General features: G+C 38.3%; 3 protein-coding genes across 3 annotated transcripts; 2 read left to right on the forward strand and 1 right to left on the reverse strand.

The window, feature by feature from the left end:
* Positions 1-900: 900 nt before the first annotated feature.
* LOC130711683 (ATP-dependent 6-phosphofructokinase 5, chloroplastic-like) lies at positions 901-11,327 on the reverse strand. The gene is made up of 13 exons (XM_057561396.1): positions 10,839-11,327; positions 10,516-10,606; positions 9,289-9,362; positions 8,703-8,814; positions 8,185-8,280; positions 7,971-8,072; positions 7,787-7,861; positions 7,300-7,440; positions 7,082-7,198; positions 6,895-6,999; positions 6,638-6,718; positions 4,735-4,863; positions 901-1,481 (listed from the first exon to the last, which is right to left on the reverse strand). Exons 1-13 carry the CDS (start codon positions 11,141-11,143, stop codon positions 1,314-1,316), a joined length of 1,596 nt encoding a protein of 531 aa, XP_057417379.1. The 5' UTR covers positions 11,144-11,327; the 3' UTR covers positions 901-1,313.
* A 2,229-nt stretch (positions 11,328-13,556) lies between these two features.
* LOC130712581 (uncharacterized) lies at positions 13,557-13,931 on the forward strand. The gene has a single exon (XM_057562408.1). It carries the CDS (start codon positions 13,557-13,559, stop codon positions 13,929-13,931), a length of 375 nt encoding a protein of 124 aa, XP_057418391.1.
* A 107-nt stretch (positions 13,932-14,038) lies between these two features.
* LOC130712582 (uncharacterized) lies at positions 14,039-14,662 on the forward strand. Its single transcript, XM_057562409.1, has one exon. It carries the CDS (start codon positions 14,039-14,041, stop codon positions 14,660-14,662), a length of 624 nt encoding a protein of 207 aa, XP_057418392.1.
* Positions 14,663-18,639: the final 3,977 nt, after the last annotated feature.

The raw sequence follows: 18,639 nt of genomic DNA on the forward strand, positions 1-18,639 counted from the left end.
GTTGTGTTAGGATGGATCCAATTCTGGGGCCAGAATTGGATCAGCATTTAGCATCCAAACATCAATGGAGATGGGAAAATCACGTTTGAGGTCTTTAAACGTGGATCAGGCCTGATCCAACGTGCATCCAAAGAGGTTGAAGACGAGATAGAATGAAACTTAGGTAAATGGCAAAAACAGATAAATAAATGCCTAAATGGATAAAAGTAAAAGCTAGAAATGTAAAGTAAAGTAAAGGGTGTAAAAATAAGTAAAGACTGGAAAATTAAAGGAAATAGATTTGGCTTATTGCCACTAACACACGTCCTGCTCCTTGCACAAGCCACTTGCAAATCGTGGAGTGTAGCCGTGTAGGTGCCTTCTCACTCCTAATCAATCTGGAAGACTATTTTGACCGATCTTTTTTGTGTCGATTGGTTCACAGTGGATAACCACCACTCCTATTCATAAGGTATAAAACCAAAGTTTACTATGCAAGTGACAAAAACCCTGGCTTCTGGGTGTAGCTTCAAAATATCTTTCGAAATATTTCCCTTGACATAAGCTTTTGTATGTTCATAAATCTTGTCTAGATGCATGATTCTTAGGCCAACGGCTAGTCCCTGTGCTACTTTTGTAGTCGTTACGGATTTTTTAGTGCTAACAATGTTGTATGATATTGTGTGATAGAAATAGTTTATAAAAAAATGAAAATAGAGATATAAATAAAAATGAAATGTACATAGAACGGAAATACTATATGGGTTTCTAAAACTAGAAATTGAATAAGGACCATGTCTGGAATTTACATATTCAACCAACATCCACCTGGAAGGTTTTTATAATGCTCTGCAATCCACAAGCTTATCCCAAGGACAGAAAATACACAGAAAATACATATAAATATTAACAAATAGGGAGTGTATCAAGTGACAACTAGTGCTCATTTTAACAAATGAGAACTATTACTATTAACCATTAGATGGGGGCATGAGATTCAAACGCAATACAGTTCATCTGTAAATACGCATTAAAAATTGTCCCTTGAATGAATGTCATAAACAATAGATCAAAATCTAGCACATGGTGCTTAGCAATTTCTCTAAGATTTTAATTCGAATGCAATTGGCAGGACAATGGAACTGCCATGCTATGCTATACACAGATGACCAATTTTTAGAAGAAGGAGTAAATGTCATCCTTTGTATTATTTTCACAAAATGCATGTTTGGCAGACTGGCCAGACATGCTTTTAAGATGTCTTCCTATGATATACTCTCTAGTAGGTTTGAATTCCTAAGCCTCTTGAGATTATTGGAAAGGGTAAATATTTATCAAATGAAGTCAGGTTGCCCTGTTGAAGTTAAGCAACGATGCCACATTCGACTGTTAGGGTCCACCAATCTGGGATGAGATATTACTTCTGGGATGGGAAAATAAGCATAGTGAGTGTTGCATAAGCCTACTGTAATGCCACTGTATCCTGCAAATGCACCATGAACCTGCAATGCCAAAGCAGTGAATCAATATCAGATATGCAGTAACTGACTTTGGGTTCAAAATGCATGGATAGATAGAATAAAAACCTCCTTAAGCTTTTCTCTGGAAACTATTCCCTAGTAACAGATTTAGTTATCAAACTAAATAGATTAAAAGCATGTTTGGAAATCCTTCTACAATTGATTCTAAAGCTAAAGTCAAATATGGGCAGAAACTGCTAATGAGTAGCTTATGGGTGTCGCAATTGATTCTGGGAAAAGATAAGCTGAAACAATTATACAAACATGTTTTAAAGCATATAAAACATCACTAATCACCATAATAGTAAAAATCCTAATTGAATTCAAATCTTACGATTATGAGATTAAAATGCACCTGGCCAATTAAAGTCTATCGCGTAATCCTTTTCTAACGATTAAATAGCATAAGAGCACCTTAATCCTGATTATGCAATTAAGCTCAACCAATGTGACGCAGGTTTGACAACTTCCTATACATGACCCGTTTCGCAAGACCCTGAACTGTTTAAGCAATCGAGGCCCCTTCTCTCCCCCACTGCACTGTCGACGACACTCGGCGCTCCTCCACCATCGAGGATTGGGGTTGGTAAGTCAGTGGTGGTGCGGGACTGGAGCTGATACCAAGGCTGTTTTAGTATGACATTCCTATGAATTATGTTTTATAACTTATGAGTTATGACTACAACTTTCTTTAAGTGTTTCTAGTTATTTAAAGCGTTTTTTATTTATTTATGTTATTTTATATGCATATATATGAATTTTGCTAAATCTAACGATCATGTGATTTACTTTTAACACCCACCTCCGCAATTAACCGCATAATCCCGATTTTGACTACTATGCTTACCACACTAATACACCCAAATCTTAAACTATAATGTCTTTGGTAAGGTTGAAAGGTTGGGAACTAAGGATAGTAATATATATTGTACAAGTTCACTTATCTCTATTGATGAAAACTAGGAGAAGAAATAATTTCGCTCGCTTAGTAAAATAAGTGAGTAAGATATCTAGGGAATTTGCTTTTCATAGCCATCTCAAACTAAATAAGTTTTGAGATGGGTACAAGAAAATTAAGTTCATAATGCAAATCAGTTGATACAAAGTTCTCTTGTTTCTATCATGATCTCAGAGTCTCTCAAGTCTCAGCCAACATGTGAAGGACACCAAATCATAGGAAGATGAACAGAGACAAATTGGTTCTATGTTTATGTCTTATTTAGAGTTATATTTACAACATTTGTAAGGCTTGAATTCCTAATTTTCTGAAATTTCAATAATATTTACATAATTTCATTTATTTTTCTGGAACAACAAAGTACACCAACTAGGAACCTTGTAGTTTGTCTTCAGTGGCTTGTGGAGGGCGATGGGATTTACGGATTTGCTTTGGAGCTTTACAAGGGACACACGTGCCCTCAGGCCAGCCGCCGTCACTTCAGGCAGCCTTCCGCCGCCAACCACGCTAACTCCTGCTCTGTCCCCGTCCGCCACGCCGCTTCATCACCCTTGGTCGTTTCGTTCTTATTTTCGTCGCAACCCCTGTTCTCCTCTAAGTTGGTTGGTGCGCTTGAGAGAGTTCTGTCAGGGTGGCATGCACCAGTTTCTGCTCTGTCTTCTCCGACTGCCGCCGCTACCCCAGTTCTTGTTTAGTTCGCAATCCCTATTTCGCGACCCACTCTGTTGACCCCTGTTTCGAGGAACACTCTGGTCGCAGCCCCTGCTTGCACATGGTGGTGAGGAGGCGAAGGAAGCTGGTGGTGCGGCGTGATTTCAACTGAGGGGGCGGGGAGGTGCTGCAGGGAAACCCCTAACCGCCACACAAAAAAGGAACACAAGGAGATTAAGAAATCAATTACAAAATGTGCGAAACTTGATTCAGAACTGCCAAGCAGAATTCAGCCCATATTGATTTTTCTTCTATCTTCTCTGCGGCTTTCATTTGTTTTGTTGTATCCCCTGTTTATTATCATTTTGCAACTGATGTTTGTTTATGTCACCCTGTATGATGTGACATAGAGAAGCATGAAAGAACAAGGAGCAGAAGCGGTTAAGATTAAGATATAAAGAAGGAACCAATCACGCCGCTGTGAAGGAACTGAGATAACTTAGTTGTTACGAGCCAGGGCAGTTGAGTGTGGGTTCACCGGATGCAGGATCATGTGGTGGTTTGGTTCGTGTCACAGGTCGGATTTGATGCTGCTACTCTGGATGACCTGGGGGTTGTGTGTGACCAGCGACAAGTGTCAGACCATCTTGGTCCTTCGCAGGTTCCCCTCGGGGTGATTTTCTCAAGGTTTGAACCTCTCTACCATTTTCCTTATGTGGAGAAGGAGCCCTCTAAGGGCCCAGGTTTTTATGTTGGGAGAAAAAGAGGTCCATGAGAGAAGGTCACTAAGAGAGGAAGGAAGAAGAAGAATCTTCAAGTCGTTATCTCTGATGAACTCGATGTTTTGGACGTTACGCCTGCTAGGGCAGACCCTTTGGTTATGGCGTTCTGCACGAACCTCAGCCCTCTGATTGTGTTTTCTGCGAGAGCTCATCGGATGTGGTTGCAATTGCATGGTAAACAGTTGGGTTTGGTTTAGGATGGGTTTGATAAGGAGAACTTTGAGGGGTGAGCGTTTTTGTTTCTGATTTTGGGTGAACTTGATTCAGTATTCGTTTAGCTATTAGTCAATGTTAGATTGTTGAGCTTGGGGCTTTGTTCATTGTGGTTTGATAGGATCCCATTTTGGTTGAACTTGTCACCACATGTGGTACCCAAATAGAGGCCTCTCCCATTGGTTGAGATCTGGGTTTTTGTGTTTTTGTCCAGGCGAAGGCAGGCTCTTGGTTTTGTCCCTTTTGAATGGTTGGTTTACTTTGGTTTGTATCGTTTTTGTTTTGGCGGAGGCCTAACCAAGTTTGCCTCTATTATGGGGGTTTTGTGATCCTTTGTCGAGAGGACTTGTATCTCGACACATTCATCATTCAATCATATCTTTTGCTTTAAAAATAAAACTTGGACTAATATTTAAATTCTCAATGTTAAATTGAGTGAGTGAAGCATAAACATAAATTTTTTACTGCTTCACCTGGAAAGTGGTGGCAATCGAATGTTGATGACAATTTTTTTTTGATAAACAGCTTTATGTGAACTAACAAAATAAACTGAAATCACAAACACGCCTATAAACCTCTTTGTTGTTTCTATCAGAAAAATAAGGAGGGAGAGATAGATAGAATGACAAACCGCATTTTGTCCAAGTACAGTGCATAAAATTCCATCGGATGCATTTGCTCGACATGCACGGATCATATATGTTGGATCAATATATTTTACATCAGCATGAACACCAATCTCCTTGAAATATTTTTTTGTCTGAAATATAAAAGTTGTCAGAATAAAATATGCAATAAATAAAAAATATGAATGAAGGAACCTATCTAATATCACAAAAGAATTCAATGAATTTATACACTTTGTTAAGCATACACAACAAGGGAAAGCATACCACCCATGGTGTTAAGTTACATACTGCATTGTGATGTAACTGCAATGTATTGGTTGTGGCAGTCTCAGCCAATGTACCATATGCAATTGCAGTGTCTTTAAAATTCAATCGAAGATCCATAACTAATACCATAATGGAGATAATGCAATAGGTTCCATATTTGACCACTAGGGCCTCAAGGCTCTCGAAAGAACTGTTCTCCATTCTTCCACTTTTTTGTTTACAAGATTTAAATGGAAATCAAGGGCTACGGAGATTTTAGGATGATAGTGATGAAGGAAAGGTGGAATTGGGAGGTAGGAGCAAGGGATGTGGGATTTTGGGGCTGAATCATGATGAGTTACATTCAGTAAAAACAAAATAAATTTCTACCACAATTACTAGAGTATGCATTGTGATAGCAGTAATGCCCACAAACGCAGTGACCGCAACCAAAACCACAATTTCGATACATACTACCAAGACATCGTGCTTGGCAATTGGCATTACGCCCAGAATAATTATTGAGTTTACTTGTTTTTAATAGAAATAGTAGTCGGAAAGCGTCTCATTATGAGAACTTCACAAAAACACATCAAATGGTTCAATGTACAACATGTCTCACTCATTTCAAGAATACATGAATTAGCTTTCTATTTTGTCGACAGCATACTCATCAGGATGTTGGAGAAGAAAACAACTTTAGCATAAGAAGTTTTATGTTAAGTCACAGCATCCAAGTTTTGACAAGATTTGGCTTAAGAGCAGAGCACTTGATTTTCCAAAAGATTAACTTAATAAATAGCTATTATAATCGCAAAAATTGGAAATATATTAAATTATCACATTATTTCCAGGGTAATCAGAATTCAAATGTATAACTTATTGTTTAACCAACGGTTATTGGTTGCAGTGAAAGTAGATTGTGACCCTAGGTGAACTTTATCTATGATTTCAGGAGTTCAAATTCTTGACTCATCATTCCAAGTTCCAACGTGGACTTTACCTAACCACCATCCCTGGCCCAAGAATTTATCTCACAGTCTTGTGAGGATTCCCAATCGAATACCAAGAAAAAACCCCACTCCAGAAACACAATGTATTATTTATCAGCAGATAGCCAGAGAACACCCTAATGACCCTATACAAGGGGAGAAAAAAAGGGGTAAAGCCACCAAAAAGAGGGAACAACCAACCCCACAAAACAAAAAGAACCAAAACTACAAAGCACCATCCTCAAGCACCTAAAACCTCACTCCTTTTACATATTGTGTGATCCTAAATTTCAAATATTTAACTTCTAATTGGATGGAGGAGGGCTTCAAATCGAATATGAGTATGTACAAAATAAATGTTCAGTTTTGATGTAGCCAGGGACCAAATTGACAAAAAAATAATGTCTCCTGTGAATTCACAAAGGTATTCACAGATTGATACTTTAAAATACTATTGAATGATAAAGTGAAGAACTTAAAAATGAGGTATGCCACATACATTAGGCTAGGGAAAAATTAATATGATAACAACTCTAGCCAGTTTGGATGTTCTTCATATTTCTTGTAAAATTTACTAGATATAATGAATTAAACAATATATATCCATTCGATCATCAGACAACAACAAATTAGATCATTGAAAGAACTATAAACAAGTAATACAAACCTCTTGTTGAATATATACACCAATATCTCCAAATACAGTATTTCCTGAAGCATCTGTAGCATTAGTCTTTTGAAGTAAATCCTGCGTAAGAATTTATCAGCTATCAAATTTATGTTTCAATATCTGAATGTCAAGTCTTAAAATGAAATTTCGGTAATATTTTACATCGGATAAGGTTTCTATACGTATAACATAAGAGTTAAAAATTAAATTTTTGCAAAATGTTAATACAAAATTAATTATGTAACCCAAATCACCTGTCCAGCTCCCTCTGCCACACAGACCACAGCTGATCCTTTCATTTCTAAAAGGTACTTCAGATGATTCAATACTCCGTGAGGTCCATGTAAATTAAAAGGCACCTTAAAACCACAGCCAAAACTAATATCAGTTTATCAGTATGACTAACAAAACAGGACCATCCACCTAAGTTTTGCATAATACCTCAGGAATCAGACATATGTCAACTTGGCCACTAGATAGGGATGCCTGCATTGCTATATATCCACTACTACGGCCCATCAATTTCACAATCCCAATTCCATGATACGCGCTATGTGCCTAATAAAAGATAAGGGAAGAAATGTAAATATCTTAATAGTGGTTCACTTGAAACTATAACTGGATGGAGTCAAAGTGACTTGGAATGATGAGAAATTTACCTCAATATATGCAGAGTTGATTGCTCTCTGTGCTTCTTCAACAGCAGTATCAAAGCCAAAAGTTTTGTCCATCAGTAGAATATCGTTGTCAATAGTTTTAGGAACTCCAATTACAGATACCTTAAGCCGTCTTTTGCGGCACTGCAAGAAACAACGAATCTCAGTTCATGAAAGAAACCCTCAAATTAGCAGGACCAATTCCAAAATTTAAACAGTATATAAAATGATACTTAAGATCCTTCAATATAAAACATAATGCACATTTGGAACAAAACAAACACTTTGACGTGAACATTGTACCCTGAGATGAGCTAACAGAAAGGCATAACAATATGGAAGTCAAGCCAATTTGAAAATGAACATTTCGATGAATTTCAATGAACAGTATGTTACCAAGATATCATTTCCGCATAAGAAACTGAACCTAGATAACAAAATAAACCAAACTTTATATGATTAATTGATACAAGGCTAGAAGATTAGAAACCTCATTGTGAACTGCATTTGCACCAGCATGTGTGCCATTTCCACCCAGTACAAAAAGCATGTTGATCCCTCTTTCCTGAAATCAATAATGAGTATATCACGAGACAGAAATCAGACAAATATTGCACCTTTTATCATGCCAAAATCATCAGTTGGTGCTATAATAGATCAGATAAATTAATCACCTCCAAACTGTCCACAATAGCACTAACTCCAGGTCCTCCTCGTGAAACTCCCAACAGGCTTCCACCAGAAAGATGAATATTCTGGACCACTTTCCTTGACAGCTGTGAATGAAAACCCAATACAGTGAAGGGTCATTATGATGAACAACACATGTTCTAGACAACTTTAAGATGAATCAACTGAAAATCACCAAGAATTGGAGCATGAGATTACCGGCACTTCAGTCAATTCTTGGTCAGAAAATCCCCGGTAACCAAAAGGAATCCCCACAATCTTTTTTACACCATATATTTCGAGTGTGATTACAATCTGCACCAGATTGATTTTCGAAGCAATTACACAAACATATTAGCGACCACATAATCAGAACTAGGTATAAATGGGAGATGAACTAGGAACATGCTAAACTACAAGATATAAAAATAATATAGTTGCTATACCCAAATTCAAAGAAGGGGGGAGGGGGAAATCTTATAACATATTTCATATGAAAACAAACAATATATTTTAAGTCAATTAATCAATAGCTTAGGTGCAAGAACTTTTTCTCCAGAAAATTTTAGTAATGACTAATAGTAATCGTCTCAAACATTAAATATAATCGGTATGAATTAGTGTAACATTTCTCGAATAAAATTTTGATACCTTAACTTCCAAACCACCTGCTAGCCTTTACTCTTTCGATAAGAAATGTCAAAGCTTTATGTAAAACAACGAGATGATAAACTAACCTGTCTGATAACATCATTAAGACCAGGGCATAGCCCTCCACAAGTAACAATTGCTGCCTTCACTTCTTCCGGTTTAAAGTATATCTTTTCCCGAGGCCCAGCTCGATGAACCCTAAAAATATATATTTCAGAACCTCTTAGAATATATACTAATATTAGAAAGTAGAAAAAACATTTTATATACCCTGAACACTAACAAAGATATCAAAACCAGAAATTATAAGTAAAACAACTATCTAGTAACTCTGAAAAAACTAATCCGTTATTACAGAAGCTCTATGGTGAGTATAATATTCACATCCTAATGTCCAAAAATTAATTGTATAATCTGGAATCCCTTTATCATGATAAACAAATAGTGGATCAGGTGGGGGGGAAAGAGGGGTTTTCAGCCCCTGCTTACAGTCACACTGAAAGCTGCAAATGCTGCTGCAATATCTGGCATGATAGCAGATGCGGCATTCACAAAGACAAAGCAAAATGCTCTGTGATGAGATTTGTATAACAGAAATCAGATATAATGGACTGAAATATGTTCAATAAATTATTACATTCAAGTTTAAAATTGGGGAATAAAATGTTTTACCACTGTTCCACCCAAGTACAATTGGGATCAATGCACTCAGCACCAGCAGATGTAGGTGATGAATAGTATATTGTCTGAAAGACCAAATAAAATAGAAAATTAATATTCAGAACCACCTTTCTGATTTTTAAACTCAAATGAAGAAGAGCATCAATCAATATCCAACAGTCACATCAACTCACATATTATTGTCATTCAGTTATAACTTTCATCTAGTGTCTACAGATTACAGAAGACAAAAGATGCCAGGATAAGTGTTAAAAAAATGCATAAAGTGTATTTATTAGTCCAAGTAAGAAGGTAGAGATAAAACAGTCTTAAGATAACAGAGAATGCTTTTCAAACATCAAAACAGCAAGCACAGCTTATGGGTTGTTTTGGAGGGGGATTTGGAGGGAAGGAAAGGGGAGGGTATACTTTTATTTTTAAATATATAGTATCCAATTTGATAATTTTTAAAAATAAAAAGAATGAAATGATAAACTAGCATAAACATAATATACTAGTAATATCTTACTTATTATAAAAATACTATGTAATTCTTCAAATCTAAAATTAAAAAATATACCATCCCCTTCCCTCCATAACCCCCTCCAAAACTAAGGTCTCAATCAACAGTTTGTGCTAGTCAAACAGGAGTACTCTCTCAATTCCTTTCTAAGTGTCAATATAATATCAATTATTATCAAATCAACTACACCCTTATTTTCGCCTAATTGATTAATGAAAAAGAGAATTATTGGGAGATAACAGCTTAAATAGATAAAAGGACGTATTACGAAATTAAAAAAATAATTTTAATATAAAAAGACATTGATCACATTTCTTAAGCAGTTTTAAATTCTTAAACAACACTTAAAAAAGAATGAAAGGCATTATACCATTATATGTGCCTAAATGGAGAGCTAAGTTCAATAAAAATTAGTGAAAGCTTTATCTGTTGATTTTAAGATAACTCTTCCCAATGAATTACTTCCTCTGTTAATTTTTCTGTGTTTTTATATTTATCTATCATTTAAAAAGTTAAATATAAAATTAATCAACATTTCAACCAATTTTACCATCCCTTTACCTAACTATTAATCATTTTACAAAATTAACTAATAACAAAAACAGAACATCATAAGAAATTAGACAACCATTCCTAAAGGTAAAATTGACATATAAATATGAAGCTAAGGAATCTCTAGCAACATTTGAGAGATGAATGTGAACAAACAACCATACCTTAAGAAGCACTCGGTCATTGTTATTAATGTAGCCATGCCACTCCTCATCGGAGATATAATGACCAGGAAGATCATTATTAATCGGAGTTCTATAATCACAGTCCCAAAGCAAATAAACAAAAAACAAAAATTAACAAAGAATAATATATTGCATTTAAATTGAGTTAATCGACTTCACAATTAGCAAGAGAAACGTCCCCGAATAATAGCTCAAATGTTAAGAGTCAGGGACATATGGTTGGGTGGGGGACGTCCAGGAATCAATCCCTGAATGGTACAATTTATCTTTCCTATGTAAAAAAAAAACCAAGAGAAACGAACCTCATTTTGAGACAAAACGTGGAAGGAATAGGAGCGACATCTGGGAACGTTTCAGTGATATGTGGAAGGCGGAAACGGGCCTCAAAATCCTGCTGGAACTTGGTTTTCCAATCAGGGTCGCTGAAATCAACGGCGGCGGAGGAGGAGCTTCGGGCGGTTAGTTTGGCGGAGACGCCGGCTTTCTTGGCGGGTGGCAGAGGGGAACTGGAGGAGTGGAAGAATCGGAGTGTGCGGGAGCGGGTTGGAGTTAGGTGAGGAAGGTAGGGGTTGGTGGTGGTGGTGATCGCGTGTGAGATTGACGCCATTAAAGAGGGATATGATTGAAGAATCTGAAATTGAAAAGAGAGAGAGGATCGAGTTCAAAGGAGAATGCGAGTGTTGATCGGTCGGAGGGAACGAGGAGTGAGAGAGGTAGAAGACAAGGAAGTTTGAGTTTTGACTTGTGAAACCAAGGGTGTCAAACTAGTCAATAACTGCCGGTTGTTAGTGCATCTTCAGCCCCAATCTGAATTTTGTTTCATTAAACTGATTTGGATCCCTCATACGTTAATCTCACACGATCATTTTTTTTTATAGGCAAATACTAGTGGTTAGTTGTTAGTAAGTTAGAAAATTCCTTCAAATTTCTATTCCAAGATTCGAACCCTGAACCCTCCCCAACCCTTATCTCACACGATCATGACATGCGAAAGATTTGAGTCATTAATTACTTTTTTAATGAAATTTGATGGTCAATATTTTTTCTCACGCAATTTTAATTTTTTCTCTCCATATATCTATTAAGAGCTCTGATTTCATTAAAGTAAAATTAATGGCTCAGATCTTCACATGACCATGTCATTGGAGAATTAACACATGAGGCGATCCAACTCTGTTTAATGAAGGAGAATTTGGATCCCCTCATGTAAGTTTGTATTGACACATAAGATTTAAGGAACTGAAGTAGTAGATTTTCCTCAAACCATGGTTTCTTACTTTACAATTACGCGGGTCTCACAATACCACATATATTTATAATATATTTGCAATTACTCGAGTTCCACCATACCACATATATTGATGCAAGTGGGAGAAAATAATAATATTTTAAGCTAAGGAACCATAAAGTAGAGTTTCTTCTACTTCTACTTTAATTTTAAAGAACCAACTAGACACGTCAGCAAGCTTCAATGGAGCAGAAAAATAATGAACTTTCCTTAGTATCTCCACCCAGTCTAAGGAACCAGCGTTGGAGATGCTCTTAGTCTGCTAGAGGAACTTTGCTTTGATAAAACTATTTTTTTTTGTAATTGGCAGTGCTCTAATCTAAGGCATGAAAAATTGTCGGCCTTAAATAACGTTTGTTGAAAACTTACATTTAGCTCACCCTAAGCGGATTAGTGGGGTCGAACCTACGAGACTTTGTCATGTTCCACTAAACCAATGTTTTGTTAGTCAAGGAAGAGTTAGGAAAGAGAAAGATATGGAAAGGCAGTCATGGTAGACGGATACCCACCAATGTTTTATGATACATTAGGGTGGAGCAAAGAGAGAGTTTGGGTGGGACTCACAACTTTTTTGAGTCTCTCCAAATTGGAGAGGATGGTTGGTGTTTGATTTTTTTTTATAGATTTTTCGTACTTTTCTGATGATCTTGAACAACAACTTGTTACTTAGCTGGAAAAAAGGTGCTTAAAATTGGTTTGGCGCTTTTTTTTCATTGTCACTCGTTTAGTGGCGGTATGGAATCGCTAGAAATTGACTAAAACAAGATTTTTCTGAATACAAAACGTATATTTCTCTCTTCTCTAGCTATCTCTCTTTCATACCACTTAACCTATAAATCTACTCTACTTCTCACATCTTTCTCACTACTCATTTTCTCTCTTTCTCTTTTTTCTTTCTCTCATAAACCAAACACTTATAAGTGATGCAGTTTGGTTTATTTATTTGTATTATACAATAAAAATAATAATTTTGCAGTGTGGATTTGATGGGGAAATCTAGAAATTTAAGGTATTTTAAATCCTAGCGAATTTAATTGTATTTTCAAAATCCTTTGTTTGGATAATATTATTGGAATTCCTGCAATTGTAAGTTTCATTTTTTGTATGATATAACTAGTTCTAGAGTTATTTAACCCAAACTTTACCTAGAATCATTTAGACAACTTTAAAAAGTATTTGTTTTCAACTATTAGTGGAGTAAATTTCACCCCACTACCTTACTGTTTTCTAATATGTCTCTAAACTTCAAGCTTACAATAATATTACACTCCAGCTCATTCACTATTAACATTTTTCTTATTAACAACAAATTATGTTACAATTTTATTCACATATATTGGACTGGGCAGGACCCTCAATCCCTATGGGGGCTCGCCTAAGGGAATTGGGATCAAGCGCCAAGATACCTGCCAGGGGCAAAGGGTAAGACTTAAATAGAGTAGGATTTTTAACTAGAGTGATCGCCAGGGGCGGTCGCTACATGTGAGGGAATCTGGTCGTGTTCATTAAGGCCCAACTAGCTCCATTTATGAAAGAATGAGGGCTTCGTGTAACCTCCCTCTAAAAGGGGACTTTGACATCATTGTAAAGAACATTTGGACATTTTATCTAAAGAGGATTAGGTTATTACCTCGCCCTCTTTGCGCTGTTTGTGGGGATCGATAAATTTTCTATTCCCAGATCACGTGTTCAAGCTTAGTGTTTCTCAGAGCTTGGCATTTTGCTTTCAGTCATGGAGACCCGACGTCGGCAGCGTAGGGTTTCGCCAGAACAGCGACGCGTTCCACCACCTAGGCAATTCGTGCAGCCAGATCTGGCGAGGGGAGTTATGCACGGTATCAAGAGGCCAGATCTGGCTCTTGAAAACCCAGATCTGGGTTCTTTTGGTTCAGATCTGCATATTCTTCAACCATCAGGACCACCACCGCTGCCTCTGCCACAACCTCCACCCCCGCCTCCACCTCCTTTGCCACCACGGTCACCAATGCGCGCGCCAGAAACGCCACCACCTCCATCCCCACCACTGGTGGTCACTCAAGAGGAGCGGGCTAGAATGATGCACAACATTGGGGATATTCAACGCCATAATGAGCATCTGCAGGCTTAGTGGGATTATGTACATTATGAGCGTGCTTATCAGGAGGATGGCGTTCGAGAGGCGGAGAATGTGGTAGAGTTCTGGCCTTTCTCCGGACGGTTGAGAATGTGGCGATTATGGAGAATATGAAATCTTTAGTTTTGGAGTCTTACAATGGTGATATCAATCCTAAGGATCATCTCCTGTACTTCAACACTAAAATGGTCATTAGCGCTGCCTCCGACGCTGTGAAGTGTAGAATGTTTCCCTCAACTTTCAAGTCAACGGGGATGGCTTGGTTCACCACTCTCCCGCCACGATCAATTTCTAATTTCATGGATTTCTCTTCGAAGTTCTTGGTGCAATTCTCGACAAACCAAATTCAGAATGTGACGATCAATGATTTGTTCAACATTCGCCAGAGGGAGGGTGAAACTCTCAAGCACTATATGGCGCGCTTTGGAGCTACATCAGTAAAAGTTGAGGACATAATGTCCGATGTATGGGTCGGGGCATTCAAAAATGGCTTGCGACCTGGATCTTTAAATAACAAAATGAGTCAGAAGCCGGCGACCACAATGGGCGAAATCCATTCAAGAGCTCATATGTACATCTTCAAGGAGGAAGATGATGCATTGAAGTTTCTGAGAGATGAGGCGGGGGAAAAGGATGCAGTGTCGTCGTGGTCTTCAATAAGGGATTGTGGCGAGAAAGTGAAGCAGCGAGAGGGCAAAGTGCCGCAAGCAGCGAAACAACCATGACAAGCTCCGTATCAATCACGCAGAACATACGATTATTATCGTCCTTGGCAGTAGTCATACCCTGCGCCACTGCGAGAGGAAGCAAGTCTCGTGCTCAACACCAATTTGGCGAGCATTTATCGCGAAATTAAGGATACCAATATGATTGGCAATCCGAAGATGGCTAAGCCCCCACCAAGTAATGTGGACATGAATAAATGGTGCGAGTATCATCGCGCATGTAGTAGGTCTTGAAACGAATGATTGTTATACACTGAAGCGGGAGATTGAGAAGTAGATAAAGGGGGGGGGGGCGGCTCTTGGGTAGGTTTGTAAAGAGAAATGATTGCCAGGAAGTACCTGAGAGACAAGGGAATCAAGTGAATTTGACCACAAGAACCACCAGGGCACCACAAAACGTTCGCCCATGGCTTACCTTTTAGAACGATCAATACGATTGCTGGAGGATTTGGCAGGGGCGGTGAAACCAATACCGAGCGGAAGAAATATGTTTGGGCTGTGAATTCAGTTCAGGAGTTTCTGTTTGGATTCGATGAGACCAATACCCAGATATCACATTCACACGAGGATATTTTGGAGATACCAAGCCACACAAGGATGACCCGATAATGGTCAAATTGCGAGTGAATAATTTTGACATTAAGCGAGTGCTTTTGGATCAGGGAAGCTCGACAGATTTAATTTATGGTGATGCTTTTGAAAAGCTTGGGCTCAAAGACAGTGACTTACCCCCTTACACGAGAACTTTAATTGGGTCGTCGGCAAACAAGTTTGGGTGAAAGGTTATTTGGATCTTGATACTATCTTTGGCGATGGGGAATGTGCAAAGACCCTGAGGGTAAGGTACTTGGTGTTGCAAGTGGTAGCTTCTTATAATGTCATCATTAGGAGAAATACCTTGAATCATTTGTGTGCGATAATTTCAACTGCTCATTTGGCGGTCAAGTATCCGCTAGACAATGGGAAGGTAGGTCGCATCAAGGTGGACCAACGCCGTGCACGTGAATGTTATAACAATTGTTTGGATTTGTATGGAAAAAAGAATGCGGCGATGGGGAATCGTTGATATGAAATTGACTCGCCAATAGCTGGGATCCTTGAGGCGAGGGGCGTTTGAACAGGCCAGAGCCCATTGAAGAGACTAAGGGTTTGAACTTTGGCGAGAGAGTCCTCAAGGTGAGAACTAAACTTTTAAAGGACTAGGAGGTGCGGTTGGAAAAACTACTCAGGGAAAATTAAGATTTATTTTCCTGGACAATTCAAGATATGCCGGGGATAGATTCCAATTTTATATGTCACAAGTTAGCTTTGAACCCAGGAGTGAAACCCGTTTTACAGACCCGCCAAAGAATGGGTGATGAGAAAGACAAAGTAGTGCAGCAGGAAACCAACAAGCTCTTGGCGGGTCAATTTATCCGAGAAATCAAGTATCCCACGTGGTTGGCAAGCGTGGTGATGGTGAAGAAAGCGAATGGGAAATGGCGAATGTGCACTGCTTACACAGATTTAAGCAAAGTCTGCCCCAAAGATTCTTACCCTCTGCCAAGCATTGGAAAACTGGTAAACGAGATGCTCAGGGAACGAGATGCTCAGCCTCATGGATGCTTATTTGGGATATAACCAAATTAGAATGCACCCAGCGGATGAAGACAGGACAACTTTCATGACCGCCAGAGTTAATTATTGCTATCGAACAATGTCGTTCGGTTTAAAAAATGTAGGGGCAACATATCAAAGGCTGATGGATAGGGTTTTTACTTAGCAGGTCGAAAAGAATATGGAAGTTTATGTTGACGATATGATTGTCTAATCGGCTGCTGGCGAGGACCACTGCGGGGATTCGACAGAGGCCTTCGGCGAGATAAGGAAGCATAATGTGCGACTAAACCCAGAAAAAGTGTTCTTTCGGCATACAATGGGGAAAATTCCTTGGGTTCATGATCATTTCCTGAGGTATCGAGGTAAACCTTGACAAATGCAAGGCGATCCAACAGATGAAAATCCCGAGTAATTTGAAAGAAGTGTAGTGCTTGACATGACAGATCACCACTTTATCAAGATTTATTCCGCATTCTGGTGATAAGGTGGGCACCGTTCTTCAAGTGTCTACATAAGAACACGACTTTTGAATGGACCTTTGAATGTGAGGAAGCTTTCACACGCCTGAAGCAAATGTTATCCACGCCACCGGTCCTTTCTAAGCCCATTCAAGGTGTGTCATTGCATATGTACTTTTATGTTAGTGACAACGCCATCAGGAAGTCGATGGCTAACAAAATATTATCTATTTCGTGAGTCATATGCTGCAAGGTGCGGAGGTCAAGTATCAAAAAATTGAGAAAGCAGCGCTTGCCATCTTAGTGACCGCCAGAAGGTTGAGACCATATTTTCAAAGCTTTCAAGTCAAACTATGAACTGATTTTCCTTTGAGGCAAGCGTTACAGAAACCAGATTTGTCAGAGCAAATGGTGACATGGTCAGTTGAATTGTCAAAGTATGGTTTGCGGTATGATTAAAAGGGAAAACTGAGCGCCCAAGCGCTGGTAGATTTTGTGGTAGAGTTAATGCCACATTCCGGCGAGAAAGAGCGCCATGTTCAAATTGAAGATATATCTCTAACATTCTTGAGGAAAAAGTCAAGTGCAAAGAATCACGTGATACTCCACAAAGCACATTGATCAAGGAAAAAAATTACAACATTGTCAAAATCAAGCTTTATCTTTCCCTCACTAAAGGAATGGAACGATGCTGCATCTGCTACCAACCAACTGACAAGATACATTTTGTAGCAACTTGTCTCAGCAAAAGGACACAGCGCATTTAATGCACCTGACGAGAAGACCGTTTGATCCAACGACTAGAACTCAAGATGCTCTACACGCTCCAACGACTATCAACAAACCCTAGAAGCACTTGAAGTATAAAAGGAGAACTTGAAGATTTTTCAGATGCCATAAATCAAGCTTCTAAAGTCGATCAACTTCCATTCTTCATCAAATAATCAAGAAAAAAAAGTCCTTACTTTGTCTAAGAGAAATACTTAAGAGTCAAATCTTCATACTCAAATCTCTTTAGATTCTGAACTCAAAGTATACACAATAGTCCAATCCCCTCAAACACTTTGCAGTTCCTGTGCGTAGCATTTTCTATTACCCCTCTTGTGATAAGAGAACCTTGTAGAGCCAAAAGATCTTAGGAGAAGTCCTGAACAATACTTTGGTTGGGAGAAGTCTTGTCTAACACTTGGTTAGGAGAAGTCCTACATAACACTTGGTTGGGAGAAGTCATGTCTAATACTTGGTGTAGGAGAAGTCCTTAATACTTGTTTAGTGAAATATTTGTTAAGCCAAGGATTGGACGTAGCCCCATCGCTTGTCGATGAGCCGAGATATATTGCTAGTGTTATATTTATTACTTTACGCACTTATCCGTTGCACCAAACGATTGCAAAAACGTTTTGAAAAAATATAATCATTTGAAAACTAAAGTTAAAAAAAAAACAAAATTCAAACTCTCTCTTTCTTGTGTTATATTATTGTTTCTCAGATTCCTCCTCCAAATAGCTCAAGACACACATGGAAGGGACCACCAAAGTAGGGAGAGCATTCCTCGTTAACAAATTGGCTTTGGTTTGAATTCTATCTAATAAAATTTTTGCTTAATAGCATTTTTGGTCCCTCACATTTCACGATTTGATAAAAGTGGTCCCTCCAGGAATTTATTAGATTTCTCCATCCCTCACTTACTGACACCGTTGCATAACTAGTCTTCCGTCTAAGTTTCGTCTGCTTTTTAACGTTAGGTGCTTATGTGGCATACTTAAGTGATGTGGCTTGCTGAATAGAAAGAGAAATTAAAGGGCCAGAGGAAGCACGTTACTTCTTCATCATCCTCAATCATCCATTAATTAATCAAAAGGCCTATTAGCACTTTTGGTCCTCTAGTTTTCAAAATTGTGCAAACGGAGTCCCTTTACT

This window comes from Lotus japonicus, chromosome 4 (assembly GCF_012489685.1).
Source record: "Lotus japonicus ecotype B-129 chromosome 4, LjGifu_v1.2".
Lineage (NCBI taxonomy): Eukaryota > Viridiplantae > Streptophyta > Magnoliopsida > Fabales > Fabaceae > Lotus > Lotus japonicus.